This window comes from Myotis daubentonii, chromosome 2 (assembly GCF_963259705.1).
Source record: "Myotis daubentonii chromosome 2, mMyoDau2.1, whole genome shotgun sequence".
Lineage (NCBI taxonomy): Eukaryota > Metazoa > Chordata > Mammalia > Chiroptera > Vespertilionidae > Myotis > Myotis daubentonii.
Window position 1 is genome coordinate 129,546,242 of NC_081841.1, and position 23,440 is coordinate 129,569,681.

At 43.0% G+C, this 23,440-nt stretch overlaps 1 protein-coding gene across 4 annotated transcripts in view; it reads left to right on the forward strand.

The window, feature by feature from the left end:
- ATP7B (ATPase copper transporting beta) overlaps window positions 1-23,440 on the forward strand; it is a 91,083-nt gene that overhangs the window by 20,249 nt on the left and 47,394 nt on the right. For 3 of the 4 annotated variants that reach the window (XM_059684541.1, XM_059684543.1, XM_059684542.1), the window contains exons 2-3: window positions 3,493-4,141; window positions 14,454-15,681. In XM_059684541.1, the coding sequence (XP_059540524.1) occupies window positions 3,905-4,141; window positions 14,454-15,681 (1,465 nt within the window). In that variant the 5' untranslated portion in view covers window positions 3,493-3,904. The remainder of the gene's footprint in view (window positions 1-3,492; window positions 4,142-14,453; window positions 15,682-23,440) is intronic. The other variant, XM_059684544.1, reaches the window with a different exon arrangement.

The window sequence follows — 23,440 nt, forward strand, 5'->3', positions numbered from 1 at the left end:
TTTCAATCTTGAAGTCACCAGGTCCTGGGGGTGTGAGGAGCGGCCACGCAGAAGTCCAGGCCCAGCAGTTCTTCCCTGGCAAGTCTCCCATATCCCAGTACCTAATGTTTGAATGATTTTTTTAGTATTTTATTACTGCCCTCTACTGTTCTTTTCTCCTAACTTGCTAATAAATTCCTGAAAGCAGAAAGTATCTTCTTTTGTGCATAACACTTAAATATTTGACTGTCAGGCTCTAAATTATGTTCATTTATTAATATTATACCCTGTTGTAAAAGATAGGCTGTTTGTACTGCTCATGTTCTCTGGGAACCTTCTGGGCCACTGCTTCCCAGCATGCAGCTTAGTGTCAGGTTCTGTCATTCTGTCCTGTCATAGGATCTGGGATTCCTCTGCCTGTCTTGGGAGGACTGACCCAGTGTTTTTTCTGAGAAGCCCAGCCCAGTGTTAGCCTCTAGCTGGGTGAGCAGGTAATCTTTGTGAGTGTTGAAATATTTGAATCAGATGTCCCCCCTCCAAATAGGGTCCTTTGTCCTGAAGGTTTACGGTAACCTGAGCTGCCCATCTGCCTTTGGGCCCAAACTTCTTACCTTACAGCAGGATTGTTTAGGACACCAAGGAGATGTTTATTTTTATACAGAAGAGATTCACAGAAACTGAGAAGGTGGGTAGGGGATAAGCAAGATGAATTTAGTTTGGAAAATAAAATTTGCACATGTAAGAGACAAACTAATTTAGTCTGGGAGACACTGAAAGCCTATAGTTCTGGGAGGAATATGTGAGAGACTAATGGAGTTTGCCCTGGCATCATCATAAGGGGGACTAAGAGCACCGTGAGACTGTAGAGAGAAAGCATTCTGATCTGTCTGTGGTTTGGCTCAGCAAGTATTTATTTAACATCTGATATTTGTTCACCCCCTTGTTAGGTTTGTGGACAGATAAGATGGAAGAATCTCGTCTTCCAGGGGCTTACAGGGTTTCCCGCTGCTGAGTGTATGCTGGGCATCATTGATAAGTAGGGCCTGATCTGAGTGCAGCCTCAATGGAAGGAGACTTGTCATCTAGTATCCATGAAGGCTATTAGTTTGTAGTCTTGACACTAGGGATACTGGAATTCAGAGAGAGCTCTGCTAGGGTGGAGGCGCCTCTAAGGCGAGGCAGGACTTAAAGGATAAGGAAGATTAGATGGGGAGGGGCTGGAAATTTAACAGTCAGGAGAGAGGAAAGGAGAAGGTTCTAGAAAAAGGAGTTTGACTTGATTCTTTAGCCCGGGAAAGCGGCTGGAGCCCTGGCTATTTCATAGGATTTTATGGGAACAAAGAAGAATCCATCATTTTCACCCATAGACAGGCTTTCCCTCCAGCCCTCATTTCTCCTCATTTCTGCCAAACTGGAAATGGCATTGTCATCCTCAGGTCCTCTCTTTGTGTCACCTGCTGTGATCAGTTGATGTTGAGCCTGGAGGACATCCTTATCCCCACTCTACTGTTAATTCTTTGCTCCTTATAACCCTGCTAGTATAATCCTCCTCCCCTGGGTCTTCATTCCTCTGCCTGCCCAAACTGTTATTTCTAAATCACAAATATAATCACGTAAGTCTTCTGTTAAAAACTGAAGATTCTCCACTGTCCACAGTGCAAAATCTAAACCTCATGCCCTTTATAACCTGGCCCTGTCTCCTTTTTCTGGCTATGATTTGGGTCTGAGTGACCATTTAAGAGAAGAAAAAGTATTTTACAGTAAAGTATACTTTTCATAGTGCACAGTGCTAACAAGATAGACCATTCAAAAGCACTTGGGATATATGGTGCCAACGTACTTTCCTTATTAACTACTCACAGCTATTGCACAAAAGAAGCATTTTTATTTATAATGATTTCATATCACCAAGGAAAAGTTGAAATAAGGATAGTAACTCATATTTTAAAAGGCAGTAGAAAGATAAATTATACCTTTGGGGAGATTTCCACTCAAAGTGGCAAAAAGTTTTTTAAAAATCTGGTGCTTAAAGGGATAAGACTCAGGTATCTGGAAGACCTATTTATCATGCCCAATAAAGGAAATGTGAGGTGATCAGCAGGCATCAATCCATAAATCTTAACAGATCCTATTAGGAAATAGGGAGGTCATAGGTGAGCAAGCAGGAGTTGAGTGATCGCCAGAAAGAAATCACACATATACTAGGCTCATCTCTGTTGGCTTCTGGGTGGGATTGGGGGCTGAGGCCCTTAGCATTAAATATCCCTTTTAGGTCACTGATTTAAATGGCATTTCATAGAAATGGAGGCAGGTTCTTTTTTGGCTGAGCACATGGCAGGTAGGAAGCCAACCCACACACAATTTGGAGTTGGCTGCACTGAGTCTGTTCCAGAAGTGGAGCGAACAAACGGCCACATCCCCACAGAGTGAATGGAAAACAGAAGAAAATAGAAGAGGGACCAAGGGCCTGTGGTGAATGGACCAGTGGTGAGGCCACCTCACCTCAGGAAGAACAGGTCTCTTGGTCAAGAGTTCTTGGGGAGGAGGAGGCACTGTAAGCAACCCTTAAGAGGCAGATCCTCAGTGACCTTGAGCAGAAGGGAATGTGTTCTTTTTAAAACATATATTTTATTGATTTTTACAGAGAGGAAGGGAGAGGGGGAGAGAGTTAGAAACATCGATGAGAGGGAAACATCAATCAGCTGCCTCCTGCACACCCCCTATTGGGGATCGAGCGTGCAACCAAGGTACATGCCCTTAACCAGAATCAAACCTGGGACCCTTCAGTCCTCGGGCCCAGGCTCTGTTCACCGAGCCAAACCGGTTAGGGCAAAGGGGATGTGCCCTAAATGTCCTCATTGGGTGCACACCCCTATGACTCCCCACTCCCCAGCAGCACATGGTTGGGGCGAGGGGAAAGTAATGCAGCGGACACAGAGTGACTGTCCTACCAACCGGCTCCATTCAGTCCTCAGTGTGCACACTCCACACTAACTTGTTCCAGGAGGTGTTGCCAGGATTAGTGGCTGGTGGAGCCGTTTCTCCCATGGAGGAATGAGGTCACTCCTTCTCCTTGTCTGTGGAGGGTGGGGGTGGGAATGGGAAGGGAGGCACCGCTGCTCACAGAGCTGGAGGCAGCCGGATTACCACACTGTCTAATGTCTCCTCTTAATCCTCCTGTGGAACAAATGGTAGCCTGAGAAGCCTGAATTGTGTGTTAGTTCCTGGCTGTTCTGTCACATATAAACCACGGGTAAGCTTTGTTATCCAGTGAGTTTCTGTAGTCAGTTCTTACTGAGGGCAAGCCATTCATTGGCCCAAGGAAAAACAAAGCTACAGAAAGCATGGAACTTTCTTACTCCTTGATAATTCAAGTCATGTTGCCTAGGAAATACTTCTCTCCCTTGATGCTCTGCACACCGCCAGCACTGGAGCCATGGAAGAGGCTGAAGTTATTCCAAGAAAGTGCTGGAAGTTTGGTAATAAAAAGTGGCCTTTCCCCCCTGCCTCTAGGTTGGGTTCCTGGAAGTGCACATGGCCAAAAGGAGACCTTGCTCAGCTTTGGGAGATGATTGTGCTGGGCTCCTGTACCTGCCTCCAGGTGTCCCAGCAGCTCTGGGCAGGAGCATGTGCGGGCCGTGTGCAGAGTCCCAGTGCCAAATGCAGTGTGATGAGTGAGATAAACAAGAGCAAATATACATACAGCAGTGTGCAGTCTGCTCGAATTCCTGAGGCTTGCTGCATGCCAGACCGAAGACTCGCTCGGCCTTTCCTGGGCTGGCTCGGGAGCAGAGTGGAAGCTGCAGGACTGAGCACAGAAAGTGCCTTCCCCATTGCTAGTTAGGGGGGTCCTTTTAAGGTGACCAAGTAGTCTGGTGAAGGTGAACTGCTTTAGTGGAGGTGAAGTGTGACCCTGGACACAGCAATGGAGAAAGCTGGAGGTGAGATGCCTAGGAGCCCTGACCAGTCCTTCCTAGCAACTCGGCATGACTCACAGGAGACCCTGCTGTCTGTCCACAAGTGGTGGTCCTTGAGGAGGAGCCCTCGGGACAGGGGTCCCACCAGGCAGATGCCTTTGGAGGAGGAAGGCTCTCCCCCATCAGAGGAAGGAAAATTTTCCCTGGAGGTTTTGAATGGAACACAGGAAATCCGCTCCAGTCAGGTCAGTGCAATTGCAGAAGGGCTAAAAAGCCAAGAGGGGGGTTGATCTGGTTTATAGATGGAGGTTTCTTCCATGTCATACATATGAAGGGTCAGGGGTGCAGATCGGGGATGGGGAGGAAGAGTATGAATATAGCATTGAGACCTAGCAGTCAAGGTGAATTTTCCAGAGATTAAGACTACGGTGGATAAATCTTGTTGGGTTTTATTGCTTCTTATTTTCAGGACATTTTATAAGCTTTTGTAGAGCAAATGTTTTCCAAAATGCAAATCAGACAAAAATGGATCTTTTTCTTTTTAAAAATTTTAAAATGTATACTTTATTTTGTTAACATCCACATTTCGACTCAATAAGCATTTCAAAAATGTTTCTGGAAAAAGAAGCTGCTCTTAAGCAAATGAAAATTTTGTTTAACTTAAAGGTCTGGTAATATTCAAAAGTAAGGCCGGGTAACATTTTGAAAAATGATGTCTTTTAGTAGGAATTTTGGGTGGGACCAATGTCTGTAGGGGGTCTTTTTCATTGTCCTAGGTACGCTGAGAGAAAAAAGACTAGTTAGATACCAAGGAAAACTTTCATAATTACTTTGCCCTTTTAGCAGTTATTTTTTTTTTAGTGTTATTTGTTTAAAAAGTCCCCAAAACTAAAATTTTGTGAAAAGAGATTTTTGAATTGTACTATGCAAGAGATTTATGTAGAAGAGATTTATGAATATGCATTTATGCAGTTCCTGGCCAGCTTTTATATTTTTAGCTCAGTGTCTAAGGTAGCAAAATAGTAATTTTTTTTTGAAAATGCTTGAGAAAACTTCTTTAAAATGAACTTTCTTCTGTCTTTTGGACTGGCAGAAGGGGAAAAATGTCTTTTAAAGCATAACTGGAAAAAACATGAAGTCTGGAGAGGGCATTCCTGCCTCCCCCGGTGTATTAGCAGGTTCTGCAGGTTGGGCTAAGCCTGTGAGGTTCCTAGAGAATTACCTCCTACCCACAACAGGAGCAAGTTAACCCAAGGGACCTCAGTGCCTGACCTGGGTGCTCTGGTCCCGGCTTCCACAGACCTTCTGAGCCTGGTCTCTTTTTAGAGTCTGATCTCTTCTTAGGCCCAGGACAATAGGCTGGAAAGGAATAGGCCCCTGCCTCTCAGAATCCCTCTTTGGGGGAATGGGAAGGGTAGAGGTTACTAGGGACTGGTTCCAGCTGGAAAGCAGAATTCCTCTTCCTCTCAGAAACAACTGCCCAGGACTCCATACCTATGACCCCACTGACTACTTTGGCTAATCGTGGCGGCTGTTTTTATTTGACTCTAGGGTCTGTATCTCTGATAGTATATCAGTCCTCAGTAATCAAGCTGTTGAATGAGTGAACAAAGGAGAAGTGGATTTATATTGTTAGGTTTGGACTTGACCATTTTAGAAAGCAATATACAGCATTGTATGTTGGGTGAGGGGTGCATAGATTGGATTTTATTTTTGCCTAGATGTAATCAAGCTAGCCCAGATGGCACAGGTATATCCCTGTTAAAATAAAGGGGGAAAATTAGATGTAGTGGTGTGATCCAGTCACTTAAAGAAGTCTCTACTGTTAACGTAAAAACATTCAAACTGTAAAAAATTTTTATGAGTTTATTTGAGCCAAACTGTCAACAATTTCCAGGAAACAAAATCTCAACAGACTGGGATATTGCTCCAGAGAATGGCAGTTTTTCATCTTGTTTTATACATTACAATAAAAGGAAGAGATGTAAGTGGGTTACATGAAATCCATTGGTGATAGATTAGGGAGGTGGGAGAAAGCAAAGGAGGCAGGTAGCTTCTGGGATTGGATAAAAAGTAAAATGATAGGCACATAGTTCTTTTACCCAGGTGGGTACAATAACAATGAAGGAATTTATGGTCTCTGTCCTGACACCCAGACGCATTTGGTTTTGCCCTGTGGGGTCCAGAAAAAGAAGTTACAAGTTACTCTGACATTTCACAGGCATATTATCTTAGATACAAAAAGACAATAGGCATAGTTAAGGCAAAGATTGACCTTTGTCAGGGAAGAAACTGGCCTAGGGCATGGCTACCCACTATAAACTGCTTTTAATTAAAGTTTTAATTTTAGACCATTCTTTGTGGTTATAGCAGCAGCAGTACTATAATATTATTTGTTTTTCTAGAACACTTATCATTGTATTTCTTTAATCTAGTTTCTTCAAAATTAGTATCAATAACAGATTATAAAAGTGTGGATTTGTTTCCCTTCTAGACAAATAGGGTATAGTGAATGTTAATACATTCTTGCACATTTGCCCTCTTTAATCTATCATGGATGTCTTTCTATGTCTTTCTATGTCAAGAGTGTTTGGGGTTATCAGGCAGGCAGGCAGAGGCAGTTAGGAGCAATCAGGCAGGCAGGCAGAGGCAGTTAGGGGCAGTCAGGCAGGCAGGTGAGTGGTTAGGGGTGATTAGGCAGGCAGGCAAGCAGTTAGGGGCAATCAGGCAGGCAGGTGAGTGGTTAGGGGTGATTAGGCAGGCAGGCAAGCAGGGGTGATCAGGCAGGCAGGCAGAGGAGTTAGGGATGATGAGGCAGGAAGGCGAGTGGTTGAGGCGATGAGGCAGGCAGGCGAGTGGTTAGGGGCGATCAGGCAGGCAGGCGAGTGGTTGGGGCGATGAGACAGACAGGCAAGTGGTTGGGGTGATGAGGCAGGGGGGCGAGCAGTTAGGGGCAATCAGGCAGGTAGGCAGAGGAGTTAGGGATGATGAGGCAGGCAGGCGAGTGGTTAGGGGCGATGAAGCAAGCAGGTAAGTGGTTGGGGTGATGAGGCAGGCAGGCGAGTGGTTAGGGGCGATCAGGCAGGCAGGCGAGTGGTTGGGGCAATGAGGCAGGCAGGCAGGCGAGCAGTTAGGGGTGATCAGGCAGGCAGGCAGGCAAAGGGGTTGGGGCAAATCAGGCAGACAGGCAAGTGGTTGGGGTGATGAGGCAGGCAGGCGAGTGGTTAGGGGCAATCAGGCAGGCAGGCAGGCAGGTGAGCGGTTAGGAGCCAGCGGTCCCGATTGCGAGAGGAATGTGTAACTTCCAGTTTAGACCTGATTCCGCAGTCCTAAACTGGCAGTCACACATCCCCCAAGGAGTCCTGGATTGCGAGAGGGTGCAGACCGGACTGAGGAACGCCCCTTGCCCCTGTGTACAAATTTCGTGCACTGGGCCTCTAATCCTATCTAATAATAGACAAACATGGTAATTGACCGTACCTTCACTACGCCTCCCATGGGCTAAACAGCGAGATATGCAAATTAACCACCAACAAAGATGGCAGTTAATTTGCATACATAGGTGCGAAGCGGTGGAGCGAAGACTGAAGGCGGCTCCGGCTGGAGCGAAGGCCTGGGTCCCGGGTGCTGGAGGGAAACCGGTGCCGGCAGCCAGGGGAAGGGAAGGCCTATTGCACAAATCTTTTTGTGCAACAGGGCTCTAGTATAATATAAATAGCTGAATTATCTTAATATCATTGTGTGACATTCCTTGTAACCAGTGATAATGCATGTATCTAATGTAGGTTTTTCAGATCATTATTTTATCATAATTCTGGGGAATAACTTAAGGGAATTATGTTCCTATAGAGCATAATTATGCTTCTGACCTAAACTATTTTTTTCCAAATATAAAAAAATATTCCAAGATACTGATAGTTGCTTAATAGTGACAGACCTTTTATTTAAAATTTCTTTGTTTAGGGGAGCTTGAAATATAGTGTTATCAGAAAAGATTCTGTAGCAAAAAAAAAAAAAGCTGTTGATAAAAATTTGATGAAGTAATTGTTACAATACATATATGTTAAAAGCAGTGGAATTCTCTGAAATGGTTAAAGCAGTAGAATTCTCTGAAATGGTTGATAGTAAAACTGAAATGAGAGTGTGAATGGGTTTCTGAGGTAATATTGTGAAGTGCTTCTTGTGAGAGGTCTTATAGTTTGTAAATTTCTAAATTTTATTTTGTTGTATGTAGTAAACAATATGTTCATATGTATGTATTGAAACTTGTTAATTTTATGTTTTGTTAATGCTACTTATTCTCCTGGGCAAATAGTGGATATACTAAATCCAGTTTCTCCATAAGGGTTAATGTTTTTTCTTGCTGTGGTCAAGTGAACAAAATAGGCAATCAAGGGTCATTTGTATGGAATTTTCCAGAAAGTGCAGTCTGCACCAGGCCTGGGGCTGGCCCTTAACGTCAGAGAGCAAGTTGTTGCACACACAGCCCAGGCACATAGTGGACCCTTATCAATGTCTGCATTAATTAATGCCTGAGTTTGGGTTAGTTTGTTTTTTTCAGTAGATAAAATTTAAATAATAATCACTGGAAGCTCTTTCTGGACTGTTGTGAAACTATGTTAAAGGACAGTCTGAAGGGGTTAAAGTGGGGGTAGGGGAATAAGTACACTAGTTTTAATTATTAGTTTTCCTCATCAGTAAAATGGTGGAAAATAAGTTCCCTGCATATCTCCCTGAGCTTCTTTTGAAGATCAAATGAGGCCATGTTTGTCTTCATAGTCAATCATTTTCAAATATTTATGATGTTAGCCTTTTTAAGTCGAGGCATGTCCACTTGCCAGCGGGGAAAAGGCCTAAGCTGCAGTTGGACATCCTTAGCGCTGCTGAGGAGGCGGGAGAGGCTCCCACCACCACCGCTGTGCTGGCAGCTGGCAGCCTGGCTTGTGGCTGAACAGAGTTCCCCCTGTGGGAGCACACTGACCACCAGGGGGCAGCTCCTGCATTGAGTGTCTGCCCCCTGGTGGTCAGTGTGTGTCATAGTGACCAGTCATTCCCAGTCATTCTGCTGTTAGGGTCAATTTGCATAGTACCCTTTTATTATATAAGAGGATTGTATTATTCTCCGTAAGAACATCTGTAATCCTACTTTTGCCCCACCCTTATATATATACAGATAGTAAAAAATCAGCTTACCCATAAATAACCTCAATTTTATGTATTAATACATAAGTATATGCTCTTGTAAGTCTATATGCCTATAAATTTAACATGGGGACATCGATTCCTCCTCATTGAGGGTTGTAGAAGCTGACACCCAAATGCCTGGTTTGGATATGATCTTTTCAAGTGGTCTCTTATGATCCTCCCTCCCCTGTGAATCTCTGACATCCATTGAATCCTATATAATAATGCCCAGTGACTGAATGGCGGAATGACCAGAATGACTGGTCAACCAGTCACTATGATGCTCACTGACCATCAGGGGGCAGACGCTCAACACAGGAGCTGCCCCTGGTGGTCATTGTGCTCCCACTGAGTGGGATGAGTGGCGTTCCCACAGTGGGCTGATCCCTTCAGGCCACACCCCCCACCAGTGCATGAATCCTGTTCACCAGGCCTCTAGTTATCAGATAAGAACAGAGCCAGGCAGGGACTCAGTCACAGTGTATTCAGGAGGATGTACAAAATTGCCACCTCTGCCTGTGTCCTGTCTCCTTTCCTAAGTGTAGTTGTTTTGAGTGTATTTGGAGTTAGAAATATATATTGAAGAAAGCAGAGAGAGTACTGATGTTCTACTGTAGTTTTCTGAAGTTCCTGAGGTAGCTAGAGGTGACAGATACTAAGGGATTAAGGCCAGGCTCAGCCTCAGGCAGCTGGCCTCAATGGTCCTGGCCACACCCTTACTTCCCTACTACATTCACTCTGTACTGCTCCAGTGGCTGTATTTCTTTCATTTTGCTTTTCTGCATTGTAGTCTCTTTCTGTAATTAACATGGCTAAAAAGAAAAAGTAACCTCAAAAGTTGTTTTTAAAAATATAGAGCCTGCTAGACTTTTGAGCTGGATTTAAATCCCAGCGCTGTTATTTAAATGGATTTGTGGCATTGGATAAATCTCAGTCTGTCTCAACAGTAAAATGGTGATAAGAATGCCTCCTTATAGAATAACCTTGAGTATTAGGGATATAGAATGTCATCCTTATAAAATAACACTGAGAATCATTAGCTATTTGCTATCATTGGGTCTGTGTACATACCAAAAAATCAGGACTTTTCTGTATTTTGAATTCATGAAAGTTTAGGAATATAGAGTTGTATGACGTGGAGGTTATATATTGGAAAAGTTGCATGACATTTTTGGCTTATACATGGTTAAGGGCATTATACACCCTTCAAAGTGAAAGAAGTCTCAAGGATAAGTGGGCAAATGGTACCCTACTTAAGGGTGATGTGGATCCATATGTAATTGAGAAATCTCAAAAGTGACTAATGGTTTTTCCACTATGTACACGATAGTATTGCTCTTTGATGTGTAATCACGGTTCTTTTCTACAACTTTTCAATTTTAGTTTGGCTTTGAAAACTTTAATCAAAACATGCCACCTGATTTCCAATTTCTTCATACCAGATTGGCCTATTTGAAGGTCTTATTTTTCTTTCCTTGCTCCATCTTGTTGAATCAACACTTTATATTCCTTTACCTGTTTTTACCTGGCACTCTCAGCAAATTCTATGTGACCTGGGTGCCTAAAGAGATAGTAAAGAATAGAAATTCATTTGGCTTTCCCTCTGTGAATCCCTCTCTCCTCTTGTATTTGTAACCCTTTCTTACTAATGCCTATCATACTAGTAGTTTATTAAAAATTCAAAAGCTTGCAAAAATTCTTCCCCAACCTGGTGTTGGGCCTGCAGAAGAAGTCCCAGATGTTTGTCTTCAAGGAGTACATAATTGAGTGAGAATTAAACAACACTAGGGCTTCTACAAGGTTTCCCCTGATACAGCATTTGTCGCCTGGGCCCACACTCTCCAGTGCTGTTGATGCTTGAAGAGCCCTTAAACCTAAACTTACTTGTTTGAACTCATTACATGAGTTTTTTTCACCACGAAGGATTGTCTTCAGAGTGGAATTAAAAGCATGCACACCCACCCACCACGTGTGCACACTTATAAACTATCCAACACTGAATAACTGTTAGGAGATTGCTTGTAAACCTTCAGATACTCTGCTGATTCATAAAGTTGATTATTTGCAAAGTGTTGTCCTCCGTAACTGCTTGTCCTTGGAAACCTGCCTGTCAGGAAGGGGGGGACCTCTGAGCATTGTTTGCTACAAACAAATAGCTTCCAACACTTCTGCTAACCCTTTTTGGCAGTAATCCAGGGATTAAGAACCAGCACTGTGATTTGGGGTTTGGTAAGGTGTAGTTAGACCTAAGACAAAAAAGGGATTTATTTTCCCAACAGACTGGGTGGTTGAGGTTTATGTCTTATTATAAGGAGGCAATTTCTGCTTACTAACATATTAAAGTGAATGTCCTTAGGTATTTTCTTAGTTTTCCCTTCATCTCTTTTCAGTTAAATAAATATTTAATTAATATCAATTACAATTTCAATCAAGTCACAGCTCTGGATCTCCTTTATACTCATGTTATTTTATTTCAATATTTCAACTAATTATTAGGATTTGGTAACACAATTTGGTATTATACAATAAGTTGTACAGTGAAAAGTAACTCTTCCCCTCTTATACCCTAGTCACTTGATCCCTTCAACTGTCCAATTCTCAAATTCTGTACTAGTTTCTTATATATTCTCCCAGAGACAATCTATGCATATATAAGTATCTATATGTATAATAATGTTTTTCTCACACAAATAATGCTAGCATACTGTGATAGATTCATTTTGGTGGCCCTTCCAATGAACTCCACCTCCCTGTGTTTAAGTCTTTATGTAATTACCTCCATATTGACTGAACTTGGCCAGGTGACTGGATTTGACCAATGGCGAACTAGTAAGAGTGATGCTTGATATGTGCTAGCACATGAGATCTGTTCTCTGGGAATGCTCACTATTGTGACATTCCCTTACAGAACCTACAAACCACCAGTTGTGAGGTGTACCCAGCCTAGAGGCTACATGGAAGAGAACTGGGGTTTCTGTGACCAACAGCTTCCAGACAGCAACTGGCATCAACTTGCCAGTCATTGTGATGAATGAACCATCTTGGAAGTGGCACCTCAGCCCGAGCAGTCCAGTCCAGAAAATGCTATGTGGCATAGAAAGCGAGCTTTCCATATTGAGCCTTGTCCAAATTGAAAATCTATGTGCATTCATTATAAACCACTAAATTTGGTGTCATGCAGAATAGATAACTGAAGGTACTATGTATTTCTGTGCCTTGCTTTTCACTGAACAATATATTAGATATCAGTCTATTTCAGTATTTACAAAGTTGCTTTAATCTTTTTAAGAGCTGGATAGTATTCCATTGTATAGCTGTGCAATGATCTAATTAATCATCCTCTTATTTATGGAAATTTATTTCCAATCCTTTGTTGTATGCTTCCTTTTGCATATAAACATATATATTTACTGGCTAAATATTTAGATATAGAGTTGCTGGGTCAAAGAATATGTGAATTTGTAATTTTAATATGTATTGCCAAGTTGCCTTCCAGAGAAGTGACATTCCCATTAGTTCTGAGAGTCAAAATGAGTGCCAATCTGAATGGTGAAAACTATGCCACAGTAAGGTTGGAATGTTACATTTCTCATTTAATAGTTTTTTATATATTATTAAGCCACTTGTATTTTCTTTTTGATGAACTACCCTATATTTTCTGTTGGGTTGTTAACCTTTTTCTTCTTTGAAGGACCTCTTTATGTGTTAAAGAAATTAGCTCTTAGTTTGCTTAATGTAAAGTCAAGCTTTTCCCCTCAGTTTCTTTAACTTTTGCCTTGGTTTGAGCAATTTTTTCTCTTATTATAGTTAGATATATCAATCTGTAATTTTATAGCTTCTGGATTTTCTTGTTTTTGTTTTGTCATATTTAGACTTTCCTCACTCTGAGATTATAATAGATATTCCCCCGTGTTTTTATCATTCTGCTTTTTATATCTTCCTTTTAAATCTATCTGAAATGTATTTTGATGTATACGTTCTAGATTTATATTTTTCCAGATAGATTTCTGAGGTGTGGCTATCCAGTTGTCAGTTAATACTGTTGAGCCATGTCATCCTTATATACTACATTTCCATATTTACACCATATATAATTTCAGTTTATTTACTGAAATCAGCAGCCCTACTTGGTTGTTGTCCCTTACCTAATCATTCCCTCTTTTCTATACTATTTTAGAAAATGCTATAGTAAGTATTTTTAAAAACAATTCTTTATAATTATTAATCTCAAACTAGCTTATGATTTCCTTTGTGGATATATAAATGAACATTTATAGTCGATTTGAGGCCTCATCATTATGAGAAGAAATCAGGCAATTATACTTGTACTGTGGTACATTAAGAAAATGGGTCCATTTAATTTGGTGACACACTTGTAATTTTATGTAATGCTACAGCTGTCCTGAACACTAGGGAGGACAGTGACACTCAGCAAAGGCAGAATTGAGAAGTTTCTTGTTAAACGCAACTTCCTGTTCTTCCAGCTTTTCCACTCCTGCCCTTCTTCCCCCAGCTCAGTTCCTCTGACTCATGGAGCATACTTTCAGATCTTTTTCCTCTGGTATATATGGTCTGACCCCATGGGGCCTGGAAGGTCTGCATTTGGAACATGCCGTGAGTTTGACATGCTTGAGTACCCTGTGATTATTAAGGATAGTTAAGCCCTGCTGAGAGATTAAGACAGACACACCTAGAATGAGATACGGAATTAAGGTGTTACCTAATCTTTGTATTTGCATTGCAGCCAGACCCCTAACTTAGAGCTGAAAGGACCAAGTTGGGGGGTGGTTTCAGGTACCGGGGGAGGGTTTCTTGGGAGATCTGTGGGCTGCTGTGCTTTCTGCCTCTGTCACAGGCCTGCATGCTTGTTCTGTGCTTGTAAACTGTGTCATGTAAACTCCTTTCCCATAGACATCTCCACATCTAGATAAGATAAAACATTTCACTAAGGTAGGCAAGTTGCCTTCTAGGTTCAGAATCACAGAATGTCAGAACTAAAAGGAACCCGTCTGAACTCTTTCATTTGATAAACACTATTGATCTTTGAACAACACTAATAAGTGGAACTTTGCAGTTCAGACCTGTGTTGTTTAAAGGTCAACTTTTTAGATCTAAGGTTGGGAATTTATGGATGCGGAGGGCCGGGTGTTAAGTTTTTGCGGGATCAAAGTTATATGAAGATTTTTGACTGTAGGAATTGGGTCAACTGTAATGTCTATAGCTTTCTTTCCCTGCATTTTATGCTCTTGTACTCTTGGGATGTTTAGACACCAGTGGCATTGCTTTCCATTTTCTCAGTGACAGACAAGGTGGGATAGTTTAGAAAAAAAAATTTGTTTTAAGAATAAAAAAAGTTATTTCTTTTTCTTTTAGATTCTGTCTAAACTTTCTTTGCCTACTCGTGGCTGGGAACCAACAATGAAACAGAGTTTTGCCTTTGACAATGTTGGCTACGAAGGTAGTCTGGACGGTATGTGCCCTTCACAGGCAATCAGTGGCACCATCAGCATTTCGGGCATGACTTGCCAGTCATGTGTAAAGTCTATTGAGGGCAGGATTTCCAGTTTGAAAGGCATTGTGAGTATAAAGGTTTCCCTGGAACAAGGCAATGCAATTGTAAAATACGTGCCATCAGTTTTGAGCCTGCCACAGGTTTGTTGTCAAGTTGAGGACATGGGCTTTGAGGCCAGTATTGCAGAAGGAAAGGCTGACTCCTGGCCTTTAAGGTCCTTGCCAGCCCTGGAGGCTGTAGTCAAGCTTCGAGTAGAGGGCATGACCTGCCAGTCCTGTGTCAGCTCCATAGAAGGCAAGATTGGGAAACTGCAAGGAGTGGTGAGAGTCAGAGTCTCACTCAGCAACCAAGAGGCAGTCATCACTTATCAGCCTTATCTTATTCAACCTCAAGACCTCAGGGACCATGTCAACGACATGGGGTTTGAAGCTGTCATCAAGAACAAAGTGGCTCCTGTAAGCCTGGGACAAATTGATATTGGACGGTTACAGAGCGCTTACTCAAAAACACCTACTACTTTGAACCAGAATGTCAATAACTCTCAGACCTTGGAGCAGCAAGGGAGCCATGTGGTCACCCTGCAACTGAGCGTAGATGGAATGCACTGTCAGTCTTGTGTCCGGAATATTGAAGAAAATATCAGCAAACTCCCAGGGGTTCAAAATATTCAGGTGTCCTTGGAGAACAGAACTGCCCAAGTACAGTACCATCCTTCTTATGTCTCCCCTGGGGACCTGCAGAAGGCGATCGAGGCTCTTCCACCAGGGAACTTTAAAGTTTCTCTTCCTGATGGAGCAGACGGAAGTGGGACAGATAACAGGTCTTCTACACATCACTCCCCTGTCCCTGCTCAGAGAACCCAGGTGCAAGATGCGTGCTGTACCGTGGTGCTTGTTATTGCTGGCATGACCTGTGCATCCTGTGTCCAGTCCATCGAAGGCCTGATCTCCCAAAGGGAAGGTGTGCAGCAAATATCAGTCTCTCTGGCTGATGGGACTGGAACGATTCTCTATGATCCCTCTGTAATCAACCCAGAAGAGCTCCGAGCTGCTGTAGAAGAAATGGGATTTGAGGTTTCCATTGCTTCCGGTACGTAGTTAACCCTGGGGTTGTCTCCTTTCTCTTTGTGTCTTATGGCATCGTACCTGCGTGTTTGGACAGGTGAGCCACACTCACTGCCTCACATGTGGACCATGGTAACAGAATTCTGAAACTTTCCCTTGTGTGTTAAGTTTTTCAGGCTAGAGGACTTAGAATTTCCAAGTGTTTATTTAGATTTTGCCTCTTGTGTAGCTGGGACTAAAATGCTGAGGTCCTTGGACTCTTGGCTTCTTTTCTGAATAGAACCCTGATTCGTTTTTGTTTGTTTGTTTTGTTTTTTAAATATATTTTTTATTGATTTCAGAGAGGAAGGGAGAGGGAGAGAGAGATAGAAACATCAATGATGAGAGAGAATCATTGATTGGCTACCTCCTGCATACCCCCCCACCGGGGATCGAGCCCACAACCCAGGTGTGTGCCCCCCCAGGTGTGATTGGGAATTGAACCGTGACCTCCTGGTTCAGAAATTGATGCTCAATCACTGAGGTACCTTGGCTTTTAAAAAGAGTACAGTAGGAATATCAGGTCCTTCTCTGACCAAAGAATCATCATCATTCTCCCTGAAGATTTCTCTGCTAAATAGAATAAAATCATAAAAATAATGTAATATTAGGCTCACCACACAGAGCCCATTCCCTTAAAAGTGGGAAGTAAGGGAAGGACTTAAGGATGATTTCCTTTGCCCCGCCCCCCCCCCCCCCCCCTTGATGGCTGTAAGAAGATGGATGGGTGAAATGTTCCACAAGAGCACAAAGGGTCCCCGTACCTTGATGTCAACCTCACTAAACAGAGTTTCCAGGGTTGTGGCCATCCCTGCTCCCCCCTCTTCTCATTGACTGGTCATTTGCCTATTTTTCATTTTCCTTACATAGGAGCCCAGCAAATATAGCATAATTTCTATCGTACGTCAGGACTGTGCTACTGAATGAGTGCCACATGGCTTCTCCTGAGAGCTTATGTTGTAGTGAGAAGGGTTCTGAGAGGAGGGAACCCTTGCAGTGTAACGGGACAAGTCCTGTGCAAGCCCAGGCAAGGGGCACCTGAGCCAAGCTCCCAGCTTAGGCAGGTCTCCTCTGGGAGAGTGAGTAGGAGTGAGCCATTGAGGGGCAGGGGATTGGGGTGGGGTATGAGGGGTGGGGAAGTGACCAGGGACGAAGCAGCCTGGACAGTGGCCTGAAGGCCTGAGCGGCAGCACAGTGTGTTGGGGAAGCTGCAGAGGAGAGTGGCCTGAGTGTGAGGACTCACAGAGGGTGGTGGACAGTGGCTGGGCCACCTCAAATAGGCCCTGCATGTCAGGTTGAGTTTAGACTTTATTATAAAGGCAGGGGAAGTCACCAGAAGATTTTAATCAGAGGAAATACAGACCAGATTATGTTTTAGGGGGCCAGTCAGTGTTAGGGTGCAGTGGGGGTTGAGGCAGTGAGACCCCATAAGAGGCTGGGTGAGAAATGATGTGGGCTGGAGAGCAAGAGATGGATTTGGAAGACACTCAGGTCAGATCTGCCAGGCTTGGTGTCAGATTAGGGGTGTGTGTGATGGGGCCAGGCTAGGGAGGAAAGGGAGAGCCTGGGATGAGCCCCAGCTGAGGTAGATGCTGGAGGGTGGCGGGCTTATGGGTCCTGAATTTTGGGGAGAGTGGGGCTGGTAAGTCCACATGGTTCACTTCAGTTCATATATGCAGATTTGAGTGATTGGAGCCAGAGATGACGGAGGACCTAGGAAGGAAGACTGAGTGTGAGAAGGGAAGGAGCAGAGGAGGAATGTGATGGCACTGGTGTGGAAGGAATGGGGGGGTAGGGGGGTGGGAGGTGGTGGCACCTATAAGAGGAAGATCTTGCCGAGACCGGTTTGGCTCAGTGGATAGAGCATCGGCTTGCTGACCGAGGGGTCCCAGGTTCGATTCCGGTCAGGGGCATGTACCTAGGTTGCGGGCACATCCCCAGTGGGGAGTGTGCAGGAGGCAGCTGATCGATGTTTCTCTCTCATTGATGTTTCTGGCTCTCTATCTCTCTCCCTTCCTCTCTGTAAAAAATCAATAAAATGTATTTAAAAAAAAAAAAAAAAGGAAGATCTTGCAGGCAAGTGACATGAGAAGAGGAAAGAGTCCTGGAAATAAAGGAAGAGGGTCCAGAGAGGCTAAGGTTTAACTAAGAGGAGACCATCTGCTGGAGTTGCTCACTGCCTGCTTGGTGGTAGGGAGGTGCAGACCTCCAGTAGCTTAGGCCTGGAAGGAACAGAGTGGGGTAGAAGATAGGGAGGGGTGGTTGAGAGAGGCTGAGGATAAGGAGGGAGTGTGGGACATTTTGTGAGGGACAACTATTGGGTGATAATGTTTTTACTGTTTAGATTTCAAGATACATACCCTGTATGTCAATGCAAATGCAGGGTGGATGAGGATGTGGACAGTTTCTCAGCTTCTGGCTGGAGCTGCATGCTCGTCCCTAAGAAGAACTTGTGGGCAAAGCCCACTGACCATACTCAGGGCCAGCTGCACTTGAGTTTCCCACATCCATTTTCTCCATTTTCTGACCACCACTGAGATAAAGAATTTCTCCCTGGAAAGTTTGCTCTGTTGTGATACTTTCCTGCACACACACACCCTTAAAAGGAGTGGATAAGTCAGGTGGAGTGACTTGGCGCCATCTGTACTTTGTCTTGTACCAAGTTTCAGGAAGGAGGTGGGTTTTGTTTATTTATTTAAAATAAAAATAAATAAGGAAAACACAAAAGAACAGTAAATCCTGTACTCAAAGGGTGAGAAATGTAGTATGAAGCCATCATCTGCTATATCTATGTGAAATTTAAGGTCTTTCAACAGTGGAATCAAATTATTGGCAGTAAAAAGAAATTTGCATTGAACTACATAATCCAGAATATTTGGATTAAATTAAACCTAAAAGAAAAAAACCCAGTGATTTTTCTTGGCCAGAGTTATAAGAGCTATGTTTATCACAAGAGGTGTTTAGGATATCAGATTTACCAAATAAGAAATATAGAACACCTAGTTAAATTTGAATTTCAGATAAATAACTTTTTTTTTTTTAATTTAGTGTGGTCATTAATAAACTAAAAGATTATTCATGGTTTTTCTGAAATTCAAATTTAGCTGGACATTCTGTATTTTACCTGTCAATCTTAGTTTAGGATAAACTGTAAGTGTGCTGGGACTACCCCTTATAGCCACTTAAATGTTAAAAAGGCATCATTTGTATTTGATTATTCATTCTGGATTGAATAGGAACTCCTTGAGGACAGTCTTCAAACCATGTGATTTGTTTCTTCTTTGACTCAGCAGCACCCAGCACTGAGTAGGTATTTGTGAAGGAAATGAAAGAGAAAGAAAATAATAGGCCATGATCAGCAGGGTCACAGGGTAGCTCAATGGAGGGCTTTAATCCAGGGAATTATTTACAGAGATTTTAAGGAAATCTCTTAGGAAGGAAAACCAAACAGAATAGGAAGGAAACCCTAGATTAGCACTAGCAGAAGGCACCACCTCCTGGCAGGTGGGTTTGAGGGAAGAGAGCGTTTTAAGAGCCCAAGGCTGAGGTTGCCTGGTGGCACCTGGTGCTACTGAAACTAAGAAGGGAAAGGCTATAGTCAGGCCCTGGCCAGTGTTGCTAAGTGGTTAGATTGTCAGCCTGCAAACTGAAGGGTCTCTGGTTTGATAACCGGTCAAGGGCATGTACCTGAGTTGCAGGATCAATCCCCAGCTCCGGTCCAGGCACATGCAGGAGGCAACTAATTGATGTGTCTCTCTCACATCGATGTTTCTCTCTCTCTCCCCATCCATTCCACTCTCTTTAAAAATCAATGGAAAAAAATATCCTCAAGGTGAGGATTAACAACAAAAAAAGAAAGGCTAGAGCCAGGAGCTGGGGTCGTAATAAACAGATGGAAAACATTTTCATTTCCCCCCCTTTCTGTACTATCATTTCCCACTTTGTACCTCCTGTGTGCCAAATTCAATCAGAAACTAGTTGACAAGAAAGCCAGGGTAAGTGGTTTGCAGGGGTCAGAACCCTTGATAATGAAGCGGAGGGCAGGAAGGGAAGGTCTGTGAGAGCACATAGGCAAGTGACAGGCTTTGAATTTCAGCCATTTTATTTTGTTACCAGACTGAAAGGGTCCATTTGCCTGCACACATCAAAGGCCAATAAGACATGAACAGGAGTTTGCAGCCAAGAAAGTAGGGATTTATTAAGGAGATGGTGCCGTGCCTGGAGTCACAGGTAGCTCGTGCTCAATGACCTGGCTCCCTGATGGCTTCCAGGGGATGGATTATATAGGGAAAAGATCATTAGTCATAGTGACTAAAGGAATTAGTGTTGTGGTCTTTACTGATTGGTTGGTGCTAGGGTAATTCATCATTGCATTTGGTCCTAATGACAGCTATGGAGTTGCTCTGTCCAACTTCGCAAGGATTTGTTCTTTGAGATCTTTCCGCTTTCCTGGGTCAGGAACTAAAACACAACTGAGGCCAAGATATTGTCTTTAGTTGGATTGAAGATTCTGTCTCTATAGTCAATAGACCCAGGGCCTTGTTCCTAAGACTACTAGATGCTGACCAGAACCTCATTGTCCTGAGGGCTTAATGATTAAGCAAGGAAGAGGGAGGTGGTTGAGTCAGGGTGCTGGATGAGGCCAGTTGAGTCAAGGGAAAAGTAGAAATAAAAGTCCAGATTAAAGAAAATAAGGTTTTTGCAGTTACAATTTGACAGCTAAGAATACACTTAGACTTGATTTTTATCTAGAAGGCAGCTCTGCATCTGTTCACTGATTTACATGGTAACTATTTTTTAAATGAATGAATAACTTGATGGACAGGTGGATGGATATATGAATATAGTATGAGGAAAAGTCATCTGTTAGGTATAACATATTCCTCTCACTGTTGTAAATATGTAATGCCACTTTCTGGGCACGGTTCTCTCGTACCAACATGTGCTGAGGATCTTCTGGGTCTCGGGCACTGTGCTAGCTGCCATGAAGTACTGAGAGTCTAGCACCTGCCTGTGTGTGGTTCGTATGGGGTAGCAGATCACAGAGACCCATCATCTAAGGCAGGTTTAGAATAATTGCAACAAGTATGGTGTAGGTAAAGGAGAAAATCCAGCATCTGGTTGTGGGGCTCCCAGAGACTTGATGGTAGAGGTAGTGGTGGAGGGGGGCTTAGATAGGATATCAGAATGGATAGGATCTCATCAGGCACACTGGGCAGAGGAGACACGAGCATAGGCCCACAGGCAGGAGTCCTCCAGGTATGTCTTGAAAGCAGTCTGGCTTAGATGAAGCTTGGGTATAAGGTTGTACAGGTCAGCACCCTGGTCCACACCACCATTATCTGTCTCCCAGATTTTGCAAGAGGCTCTGAACTGGTGCCTCTGTTTCCTGATTTTCATCCTTGCAGTGTTTTCCCTGCCTGCCGGGGTCCAACCCCAGCAGGTCCAGGGGTCCCCAAAGGTGTGGACGGAGTCGGCGAAGAAGGAATGACACGGAGACAGCGTTCAGTTGATCAGCAGCCTAGCCAGGATCTCTAGCCAGGATCTCCAGCCAAGTTCTGGTCTGGATCTCCAGAGAAGTTCTGGTTCGGATCTCCAGCCAGGTTCTGTGGCCATGTTCCCTCGCTAGGTTCTCCAGCCAGGTTCAGTCACCAGGTTCTAGTCAGGTTCTCTTGCCAATTTCTGTAGTCAGGTTCAGTCCAGGATCTTTTGCCATGTTCTCTCCAGCAAAGTTCTTCTGTCTGTAGGTTCTGTGTAGGTTCTGTCTTCTTGGTTCTCTTCTAAGTTCTGTCTTTTTCTGTCTTGTTACATCTGTATTTATACCAGTTGATTCAATCCTATCAATCTCTATTACAAAGGTTAGGGCGTTTCTTATCTCCATTCCAGGGAGTAAAGATTATGCAGCTTAAGCATGATTGTTTGTAGTTAAAGTGATTAATTACCCGCCTGGCACTTAGTTAAGGGGTTTTATTCCCTCCCTAACTTCAGGGGAAAATCCCTACCTGGGGATTCAACCTTTCTCGGAGAGGTGACCTTGGTTAAAACACAGCGCCAAGAAGGTGAGCAAACATATTAAGAACTGTATGCCATATATGCCAGGTCCCTTGAAACAGCAAGGATTGACCGGCTCCCGACACCTGCCCAGCATCCACAGAGATCCTATTATTCTGCTGATGCTCCAAACCCTCCCTTCTCATATTGTAAGAGGAGGAGCCCTTATGGTGATCTAGAAGCCCCCTTCCTCACCCATTACCTTTCTGACCCCTTTGGAGTCCTCATATTTGGCTTATTCTTGTTGTCCTCTCTGTCTGGAATTCTCTTCCCTCAAAGTCCACATGGTTTACTTCAGTTCATATATGGTCTTGTAGACTTCACCCAAGCATATATAACTTACATTTAGAAATATGTAGGTTTGTATTAGACATAGTTTTGTAATATCTTTTTTCTCTGCAATTTATCATAATCATCCTTGTAAGGTCCATTCTTATGTCTGCAACACCACATTTATGGCTGCATAGTGTTCCATCATATGGATGTACTGTAACTAGGTCAGAGTCCTTTTAGACTGTTCCCATCTCTTTTATGTGCAGGTGATTGTAAATAATACTGATGGGCATCTTTGAGGCTAAATCTTTGTATATATACTTTATTAAATATCTGAAAGCATAAATGCTGTGTCACAAGGTATAAACATTATTTAATTCCATCACAAATATTTATTGTGCCTCTACTAAGTACCAAGTAGTTAGAGGAACTGTTCTTAATAATACATATTGCCAAGTAATCATCCAGAAAGCCTATTCAATTGATATGCTCACCCGTGATGTTCACATAGATTAATAAAAGTTCCAGTAGCATAAGCTTGTTTGGGTTTTTGTTAACTTATTTTAACTTTCTTTAGCAAGCTCCAGAAGCCCAGAATTTAGTTGAGTCATACTTCCATGTTGAAGAATAGCAATGTGTAAATTGTAGGTTAGTAAGGGTATGGCGTGCTCTATAATAGCTGAATATTATGGAGATTGTTGACCACAATATTTGGATAGAAAGGGAGGTGAATCCGGAGAACAGCGTTGGACAGGGAAAATAGGGAGAGATTAGACAGGAGGGTCGATGGGTATGGGAGGTGGAGTATTAAGAGGAGGCCATAGAATAGAATTTGTGAGTTTGAGACTCCAGGGGTAGAGTCATTTTGAACAATGATAAAGTCTAGGAGAGTAAACTGTGCTGGTGGGTGAGGTGATGTCTTTGCAGCAATACGGTAGGGATCCTGGAAGGCCAGAGTACTGAGGGTCTTCCATGAAGGTGCTGAAAGTGTCGACCAACTGGACTCTTAAAGTGAATAGAAATAGTTTGAGCACATTTCAGAAAATGAGCAAAACATTCTAAGATGTGAGATTTATTAAGAAGGGAAACTTAAAATTCATGGTCTATTGTCAATACAGGTTAATGCCAACTTTTATCTTCTGCAGCAGTGGATTTTCAAATGGGATTTCATCATTAAATGATGTAATTATCTTTTCTACATCGTCAGCTATTTTGTGTCATCAAAATCATGTGACTTGCTGGATGAAAACGTTCTGTATTGACAAAATCAGTTACATCGGTATATACATTTGTGGAAGAAAGAACAATAGCTCCCCAAAATTTTTGTAATTTAGTGGGGGGAAGGATGGTCTTTTCGGTATATGGGACCAGATCAATAGGATATCCTAGTGGAAAGAAATTAGCCTTGACTATCACCTCAT